Source organism: Corythoichthys intestinalis, chromosome 6 (genome assembly GCF_030265065.1).
Source record: "Corythoichthys intestinalis isolate RoL2023-P3 chromosome 6, ASM3026506v1, whole genome shotgun sequence".
In the NCBI taxonomy this organism is placed as follows: Eukaryota; Metazoa; Chordata; class Actinopteri; order Syngnathiformes; family Syngnathidae; genus Corythoichthys; species Corythoichthys intestinalis.
In genome coordinates this window covers 60,294,707-60,304,973 of record NC_080400.1, presented here as the reverse complement: position 1 = coordinate 60,304,973, position 10,267 = coordinate 60,294,707, and the positions used below count along the sequence as shown (strand labels likewise).

The 10,267-nt window shown below is 40.0% G+C and overlaps 1 protein-coding gene across 1 annotated transcript in view; it reads right to left on the bottom strand.

The window, feature by feature from the left end:
• Window positions 1-2,722: 2,722 nt before the first annotated feature.
• LOC130917457 (gastrula zinc finger protein XlCGF57.1-like) overlaps window positions 2,723-10,267 on the bottom strand; it is a 35,346-nt gene continuing 27,801 nt past the window's right edge. Inside the window, exon 3 of the mRNA XM_057838879.1 lies at window positions 2,723-8,876. Coding sequence (XP_057694862.1) covers window positions 7,615-8,876 — 1,262 coding nt within the window. The 3' untranslated portion in view covers window positions 2,723-7,614. The remainder of the gene's footprint in view (window positions 8,877-10,267) is intronic.

The following is a 10,267-nucleotide window of genomic DNA, read 5'->3' as shown; positions in this document are numbered from 1 at the left end:
ATTTAAATGTCAGTACAGTGAAAGGCCAACTTGTTAATTGTGTTTTATGGAGTTTTTCCGCCCTCTGCTGGCGCTTGGGTGTGACTTGCATATGTTATGTGGCGTAATGTCGCCCTCTGCTGGCGATTCAGTGCAGCGGATTATTTGGGTTTCGGCGCGCTTTTCTGACGTGATTATATGTCGACGTGAACTCACACTAATAGACAGTGCTATTCAGACCAGCTAACGTCCGCATCCAGTATTCAGTGGCAGTTCTCATAGCCCCATCACACTGTTTGTGTCTAATACATGCATCGCTTGTGAGTTATATAGATAGTTATTGATGATGTGTATTTGAATTTGTTCACATATATGGTGAAATGCAGTTACATTGTTAGATGCTTGTGAGCTAATTGGCTAGTGCTACTGCTCAAATGGACACGTGTGTGTACATTTTATGTTATTTTGTGATTTATGCAAGTTATTGACACATTGCCCTGTTATTTTCAGTTTTACAAAAATACAAGAAACGTGCTCCTGTCAAAAAGAGATGACTTCAGTAAAGCCCATGCAACTTTGCCACACCGTCTGATTTCTTTTTGGAACTTATGATCGCTATCTGTCAATTTGTGTACTCACACACATTGAGGACAGAATAGGGCTACTAGTTTATTTTTTGATTGAAAATTTTACAAATTTTATTAAAACGAAAACAATAAGAGGCGTTTTAATATAACATTTTATCCATGGATCATTTGAACAGAATGTTAATACTGTTAATGACATCTTGTTGATTTATTGTTATAATAAACAAATACAGTCCTTATGTACCGTATGTTGAATGTATATATCCATCTTGTCTTATCTTTCCATTCCAACAATAATTTACAGAAAAATATGGCATATTTTATAGATGGTTTGAATTGCGATTAATTACAATTAATTCATTTTTAAGCTGTAATTAACTCGATTAAAAATTTTAATCGTTTGACAGCCCATATATATATATATATATATATATATATATATATATATATATATATAGTGTATCAAATACTTGTTCTCCCCACTGTATACATTTTAAAGTCATTATTTATTTATTTTTTTTCAAACTGCATTTTTCCATCCAGAGTGAGGGTGCACACTTTAAATATATTCAAGTGATATAGGCAGGGGTGCACATTTTTTTTTGCCCAGGTTCTCAGAGGAGGACCTGGTCCTCATTGAGCTTGAGAGCCGACCCGCCCGATGCGATAAAATTATGACAAGCTTTACTTAGAGCCAATTACCTTTAATTAATTATATAAACAATTAATGCTTGATTAACATCAACTGGCACAACAAAATTGCCATTACTTTGAAGTGAAATGTAAAGAAATAAACATAAAAGCACTGATTCAAAATAAAGGGCATTCATATGTGGCTCCTACATTAACTCCAAGCCTTTGTAAAAGTTGGATGTTCTCCTCATAAGAGCTCATTGAACGTGCATGTTTAGCTTTGTGAAATGCGAGCAAAAACACGTTTGTCAGTGCATGGTGCTGTTCAATAACTTTATTCCGCCACTTGTCCATAGGGCGAGTGGGGTCCTGTCTGACATCGATAGTTTGCCTAATTGCCAAATGCTGTTTTTTTTCCCCGTGCTTTTCAAAGTTTGGATGGCTAAAATTCTTTGACCCTACATAAAATGCGCTGCTCTTATTAACGACATTGGGATTCTCACGGCAAATGTTGCACTACATTTCCGTGCGAGCATCATTTGCTTCTAGCCATGGTACCTCCTGCAGCCACTTTTCAGCAAAAGGACTTTTTCCCGGTAGCTCCGGTGACGTCTCTGTCGTCTGTCTTTTGACGGGGTTGGGGGAACACGGAAATAATTACTCAGTGGGGCCTGCCTGTTTGACATTTTGAGAAGTGATTTTCTTGTGTCCGCCGCAAATACATTGGTAAGCCATCGGTACAAAAAAGCATATGGAAGCCGTTGAGGGCCAGCGCGTTTGTCTACATCCAGTACGCATGCGCGCATGCAGACCACTTATGTGCACCCCTGGATATAGGCATCTTCGAGTGAACTTCGAGTAAATTTCAAGTATCTTGAGGCCAGGCTGAGTGTCCTCTTTTTGGGAAATCAAAATATGGTCACCCTACACTAGATATCATCAAATAGCAACCTAGATACCAAAAATAGGATGCTTTGCTCATTTGGTAAACCTAGCTGCTAAGACAGTTGTAGCAATCAACAGTTTGCGCCACCTCACTTTACAAAGAGTTAGATTGTTTTTATAAAAGTGCTGGGAACAAATTCTTCAGCTCACTAAGAAGTAAGCACGTATATATTGTAGGAGCCTAAATAATGGTGTAGTTAATTATTCATGTTCATAGTGATTTACTTATTTTGGCTCATAAAAACAAGCTTGTGACTTCATGCTTGACGACATATGCTGAAGGAGCTGTGTGTGTGAACAGTTGCGCTAAGGCATAAGGTAGGGTGACCATATTTTGATTTCCAAAAAAGAGGACACTCAGCCCAGCCTCAAGATACTTGAATTTTACTCCAAGTTCACTCAAAGATGCCTATATCACTTTAATATATTTAAAGTGTGCCCCCTCACTCTGGATGGAAAAATGCAGTTTGAAAAAAATAAAATTAAATAATGACAAAAAAATAATATATATATATATATATATATATATATATATATATAGTATAGTATAATGCAGACCCCATGGAAAAGTAGTCCAGTCAATACACATACATACAGTAGGCTTATAAATTACAATCACGACAATTGCCCTTGACAAATTGTTATGCCCATTCAATGGATGTTCTTATTCAATGTTCTAGATTGCACACAAACAATAACCGAAATAAACTGACAAACTATTCAACCAGCATGTTTCCAAACGTAGCAGTTCAAAACTATGTTTCCCATAATGCCTAGCGCGGTTTAGCTTACTGATAGCTTGCTGAGGCAAAAAATAAAACTTTGCTATAAAGGTTTACAATCATCGGCAGCGCAACGATGCGACACAAAACGGGATTTTACAGTCAAAGCTTCGACAGAAGTCAACAGTTGCCATTATATACGTATTTATCGTAAAAAACTTAACAACTGGGCAGGCATTGTGGCCAAATTGTCAGCCCAGTAGATGGCGGTAATGCCTAATGATAGGGGTAAACTGCCAACAAAAACAAGAACCACTTCGTCCCTCTCTACTACTCGGAGCCATGTCATCGCATGCAGGCACTGCCACCCAGCGGCCGGAAGAATTCTCTTCAAATTGGTCCCGTGAAAAATCATAATAACCGGACATTTTTAGGAATTTATGAAACCTGCCCGGACAACGAGGATACTACATGAAAGTAGGACTTGTCCGGGCAAAAGAGGACGTTTGGTCACCCTAGCATAAGGAAGAGAGCCACAGTTTTTTGACCTCTCTCTACTCTCTATTGATTTCTTTATATTTCTTTATATGACGTTCAAAGTTGATAATTTTTCGTTTCCTCATTATTCTCTCAGTTTGCTCTTTTGTTTACCTTTTGGATATCGCTCTGGGGAGTCACTTTTTGTTGTATTAAAGGAACGAACTCAATGCGAGCAGCGAGAGTCTTTTTGCCGCAGTCCAGCATGCTTGTGAGGAAAACGAACGAAGAGAGCAGCAAGTTGGGGCTTTTTACATTTTGAAACCTACATATATTATGCACTAAAATACATGTTTATATAATGGCATTGTTATTTTTGCTTATTTGCAAAATAAAACATAGGAAAAAAACTGCCACTTGTATTTTTTGTTTCAGAGCATTAAATTTTATTGAATCGAACCAAAAATCGTGTCCCTCTTATCGAAAACCGTACCGAACCGTGACTTAACTTTATCATTGCATCCCTAATATACACCAAGAAGAAGACATTGTGCAAGCATTGTCACAAGAAAGCTTGTTTTCATTCATTGACATGATTGTCTTTTGGTGGGCCAGTCTTGGCTCAAAATGCCTTGGCCTATTTTTGGTTCCAGTCCAACCCTAATGTTTACCAATTAAGTCAGCATCGATCCATATATTCAGAGGTAAATCACTACGTTTTATTTGTATTTATTTTAGTTATTGGTCATTTGCATATACCGTTTCTATACTTTTGTCTATCTACCCTATGAGGGACCAATAAAGGATTAGAATCTTATTTACACCTGTTGTTGATGCACCCAAAAGGATTCCTGTGGCGCTCAGAAACAATCATTGAGATGCTGCAACACATGGCAAACATGGGAGTAGTTATGAGGCAGACAGAGCCAACTGAGTGGGTGAACAGCATTTGTTACTGTGGTCACACCCAAGAAAATCCAAATTTGTATGGACCCAAAAGACCTTAATAAAGCAATCAAACAGGAGCATTGCCAATTACCGTAATTTCTGGACTATTGGGCACCCTGATTACAAGCCTCACCTAGTACATTTTTAAAGGAAAAACATTATATATACATAATCTCCTGTTATAAGCCACAGAACAAACAGGAACTGCAGAGGTTCATAGAAATACTTGGCAAAGTTCATACCAAATATGTCAGACATCAATGCTCCATTGATAAAGCTGCTTGAAGGAGAAACACAATCGCACTAGGAAGAAAGACAAACAATGAGTTTCGAGTACTTTAAACAGTTTTTACTGTACTTAAACCTTTACACCAAGCACCCATGAGGATTCAGCAAAAGCTGCTTAGGCTGCAAAGACAGTTATGTATCGGCCCGGGAGACAACTCTACATTGCTGATACTTTGAGTCGCGCATTTCTCAATGAGCAGAAAGAGCTGCTTGTATCATACCGTAAGAAAAAAAGAGAAAAGGTGTGGTTTGCAAATGCTAAGTGTCATTCAAAAAAGAAAAAGTGGTTTGCTAATAAAAACAACTATTCAGAAAAAAAAGTTTTGACCAGCTTGCAGAATGAAGTGCATTCTCTTATAGATCAAATTGCTTTCTCTTGCATTTCAAAGTGCTCTTTTCACTTTCAGTAGCCCACGCGAAAAGGGGCTAACAAAAATCCTCTTTAACAGAAGATAGCGCTTTTCACTATTCCTAAAGACTACAGAATAGACATGTCAAAACCCGAACATGCACTCCAGTTTTATTGGTCTGTTCCATGCGAGACGAGGGTGTGGTTGAGGTTTCGTAAACCCACCTTACGTCTCGGTGCAAATTACGCCCCCGCCCCGTCTTGCAGGCTGCAGACACGCCATTCCAATGGAGTAGCAGCACTGACTTCAGGAATGGAAACCAGTGACTAGCCCCCACGTTCACTTGACCTGGACTCAACAGAACACCTCTGGGACATTGTGGGGCCGTTTACATGGTAACTTTGATTATTGCCTTCAAAGCGGAACAATTAAACTGCGGGGATTGCTCCGCAACCGTATGAATGGAACGCTCTCGCTCCGATGACATCAGCACTCGCACACGTCACTTTAGGGGTGTGCAGTTGCTACTACAAAACATTCAAAACAGCAAAAATGGTGGAATACCGGCTTGAAATTACTGTTTTATAATATTTTTTAATATATATTTTATCTTAGCACTTTTGTATATTTTAAAGCAAAAGCCCCAAAAAAAACAAAAAAACGTGTGGACGCCATTGCTTCGCGTGGGTATGTTGTCTTCTGGGCTGAGGGGGTTGTTGTCAAGGAAGTGCATCATTGGCTGCCACCTTGTAAAACTGCACTGCCCTTTAGGGCCTGGCATGAATCGTTTTCACATGGAATTGCGACATAGGTCGAATGGAGACAGAACCAAGACAGAAGCATATGAATGAAAACATGAAATGTGTCGCAGTCTCTGAGCGTCACCATGTAAACGACCGCCGAGTTTAGGTCCATCCCGTGCCGCCAGGTTGTCCTCACACTGTCCAGGAGCTCAGTGATGCCTTGGTCCAATCTCTGGAAGGAAATCCCCGAGGACACTATCCGTCGTCTTATTAGGAGAGTGCCCCGACATCAGGCATGTGTACGAGCACGTGGAGTCGACACAAACTACTGAGATTCATTTTGAGTTTCTACGTTTTTTTGTTTTTTTTTTAATAGCAAAATGTACCAATATGCTGCATCACTCATTTTGGGATGTCTTTGATTTCCCCCTCTACAAGGCTGATCATTTTCATTTCTATCAAATTGTGTGTCTTCATTTTGTTACTAATATATCACCTACTTATAATCAGAAAGAAAATCAAGATAATTTTAACGTTTTGAAGTGTTCCTCTCGAAGGGCATTATCTTCCATTTTACTTGGTCTATTGACTTCAGGTAAAAACAAGGGGGAAATTCCACTTCTGCACTTTTGAAAGAGGAGTACCACAAACGTGTGGGTGACGTAATCACCATTTTACAAGGCTTGTAATGGCGTACCGCATGCAGGCTATTTTTAGACCGTGACGTCGCATCGTAAAGCGGAAGTAAAGCCGAAGTGGGACATTATAGACCCGCCCTCGCATAGACCCAACGTAAAAAGTGCTACTTTTCGCCGGTAATCTTTCAAAAACGAACATGCCGATCACGCATTGCTTTTTTGGAAGTTGTAGAAACGACTCTAGACATTACGACCATGAAGGATGTTTTCTTCATACGTTCCCGGAAACCAAAAACTCGGGAGGAAAAAATGTGAAAACCGAATCAACTTGCGCGGACTTTTAACACCAGCTCGGCGAATCCATTCACGTTTCATATGCAGTAAACATTATGTTGGGTTGGCATGGTCTTTCAGAGGACAAAGAGGTAAGCTATTTTTATATTTTTACTTTATTTTTTTAGCGTAACGTTGTGCCGTACTGCTTCTGTCTGACAATGAATGACCTGAAAAAAATTACAATGGTATCTGACTGCCACTGTTACCGTTTCTGTTATATATATATAAAAAAAAAAACTTTAGTAAGGGGGACGTGTTCGTTGGCTGTCACTGAGTAGCATTTGCGATCGCTACACAAAGCTAACTAAATTACCCCCAAGAACGGTAAGAGACTTAGGACAACCAGAGGATATATAAGAAAGACAGGGCTGATGGTAAAGGATAGCTTGTTGAAACCGGAGAATGTCATTGTCAGTCGCGTCGATAAAAAAAAAAAGCTAAAGCTATGCTTAGGTCGGCTCGTTTTTTTCGTCTTTTTCAGCCTTCGACACTAAAGCCATCTCTTTAACTGACCATTTTTATGTTCTTCCACATCTATGCCAGTCAATTTGGCACCAGGCACATCATTTTCGGAGAGAATTGGTAGGTTTAGCGCTGTAAACATCTCCTTCGTACACGATTTCCATTCATTTCCTATTAGGGACAATCGGTGGCTTGTCCTAGCTTTGTCCCAGCTTAGCAACAGTAGCTAAAGCTATGAATATTAATAAGCGGAAGTGACGTGTTGCTTGCGGTACGCCATTAGAGAGAACCCTTGAACACAAACTGAGCAAGAAAAAGGTTTCTCACCACTGAGAGTTCTTGTATGCATTTTTAAATGGCTTTTAATAGGGATTTTTTTTTTTTTTTTTTTTTAACCACAAACGGAGCAGGAAAAAGGTTTTTCTTCAGTGTGAGTTCTTGTGTGAACTTTTCAGTGTTACTTTAGAGTGAATCCTTGACCACAAACTCAGCAGGAGACAGGTTAATCACCAGTGTGGGTTCTTGTGTGTTGTGTTAGATTTCCCTTCCGGTTTTTCTCCATTGTGGATTCTTGTGTGTACCTTTAAGTGTTGCTTTAGGGTAAAACCTTGACCACAAACTGAACAGGTAAAATGTTTTTCACCAGTGTGGGTTCTTGTGTGATGTGTTAGGTTTCCCTGTACAGAGAATCTTTTGCCACAAACTGAGCAGGAAAAGGGTTTTTCACTAGTGTGGGTTCTGGTGTGTTTTTTTAAGTTTTCCCTGCGAGTGAAGCCTTGACCACAAACTGAGCAGAAAAAAAGTTTTCCTCCAGTGTGGGTTTTTGTGTGATGCGTTACGTGTTCCTTCCGTGTGAATATTTGGCCGCAAACTGAACAGGAAAAAGGTTTTTCTCCAGTGTGGGTTCTTGTGTGTCTTTTTAAGTGTTCTCTTTGTGTGAACCCTTGACCACAAACAGAGCAGGAAAAAGGTTTTTCTCCAGTGTGGGTTCTTGCGTGTGTTTTTAAGTGATGTCTTAGAGTGAACCCTTGACCACAAACTGAGCAGGAAAAAGATTTCTCACCAGTGTGGGTTCTTGTGTGCTTATTTAAGTTGCTTTTTACAGAGAAGTTTTTACCACAAACTGAACAGGAAAAAGGCTTTTTTCCAGTGTGGGTTCTTGTGTGTTGTGTTAAGTTTCTCTTCTCAGCAAACCTTTGACCACAAACAGAGCAGGAAAAAGGTTTTTCCCCAGTGTGGGTTCTTGTGTGTCTTTTTAATGTTTGCTTTAGAGTGAATGTTTGGCCGCAAACTGAGCACGAAAAGGGGTTCTCGCCACTGTGGCTCCGCATATGCCTACGGCAAGTATACTTATTACTAAAGGTTTTCCCACACTGAGAGCAGAGTTTTTCATCAGTGTGAGCTTTCAGATGACAGTCTTCATCACTATAAGGCGAGTGTGACGTGGTCTCTTCGCTATCTGATAGTGGAGCGACGAAACCGTCCGCTTGAAATTCTGTTGAGCTGGTGCTGCTGCTTAGAGGCTCCGCCCCTCTGCTCATCTCACTCTGACCGTCTTCACTCATCAAGGGCTCACCAATCGACCTAGTGACATCTTCCTCCCCATTAACGTATGGCAGCTCTTCCGCCTCCTTTTTGATCGGAAGTTGCTCTTCTTTCTTTTGCTGTTGATGGTGGTATGGCTTTTCCCGTTTCATGTACGGGTGCTCAACTTCAACGCTAGGAGACTGAGACTGCTGCCGCTCAGGACCAAGATATTTTCTGAAACCTGCAAGGCACAAGAAGACAATTCATACACTCAAAAAATCACGCACTTGTTGGATGAACATAAAAAAAAAATAATCATGGAAATTATTTCCACCTGATGAATTTGCTACTTTCCAGGTTGAAGCAAAGGTTGAAGTTGGACCTAATTGACCTTTCGCAAAAGGTCCGTCCCCATTACAGTTGCTAGGCCGACAAGCTTCCTCACGTCAACGCATGGGTCTCCAAACTATTCCACATAGGGATACAGTGGGTGCAGGATTTCATTCCAACAAAAAACGACACCTGACGGCGCTGCTTGTTTTAGCAGAAACCTCAGTGGTTAAACTGTCCGTGTTCAGTCAGTTGGAACAAAAAACAGGACCCACACTGACCTTAGAGGACCAGTTTGGAGACCCCTGCTTCAATAGCACAGCTTTTGCAGGCAGATGTACAGGTATACCGAAGTGTTTTAAATGATTTATTTTGGAACATACCAGTGCAACATTCTCTAGATTGAGGCAAAAGGGTTTACAATATGCAATGTAGGGTGAAATATATATTTTAAAATTGTAGCAAGCCATTTGAGGCAAAAGCATACATTTTCAACATTTATAGCTAAGCAGTGGGACGAGTTACTCAGGTGTCCGTTTACGAAACGTTATATTAAAAAAAAAAAAAAAAAAAACATTTAAATTCAAGGCGCTTATTAGGATGCTATGTTTACTTAAAATGCGGAAACATAGCTTTAATATTAGAACACTCATTAAATGGGGACAAAGACATGACGTGAACTAAGTTTAATGAAATAGCTATACAAACAGCGCTATAGACCCTACCCACCGACGTCACAAAACCACGTGCTCGCTGTATGGTTCCGCCCACTTGTCCGTCATTTTGTCTCTGTATTAGCATTGGTTTCAATTGATCGAGGAATTTAAAATGCATTTCATGGAAGACCCGGTGCTTTCTGATGCCGTAAACTCACTGGATGTGTTGCATAAAAGGCGTTATGTGGAAAAGCTTCGTTCTATACAGTCGCCAGATCCATATTTGATGCCCAAATCGATGTTTTTCGACCCACTGTCTTCGCCCTGTCTGCCTGACATCTGCTACGCTGATATTTACAATTATCTTGTCCACACAAAATCAGCCTATTCTCACGAAAATTTGAAAAACTTCAAGAGCTTGGAGGCTTATAAATACTTCGTTGCTGGTTGGGTGAAACAGGTCCTCGTCCACGAAAATTCGGCAGGAATCTATCTTGTGCTTGGAAAGGTGAGTTACGAAATTTTCAATTCAAAATCTTTTGTTATTGCTAACATCCACTGTCAAGTCTAATGTATTTCATGTCGTTTGTCAATGGAGTTAAGGCTTTTAATGTTTATATGGTTTAGCGATAGCACTCTCACTACA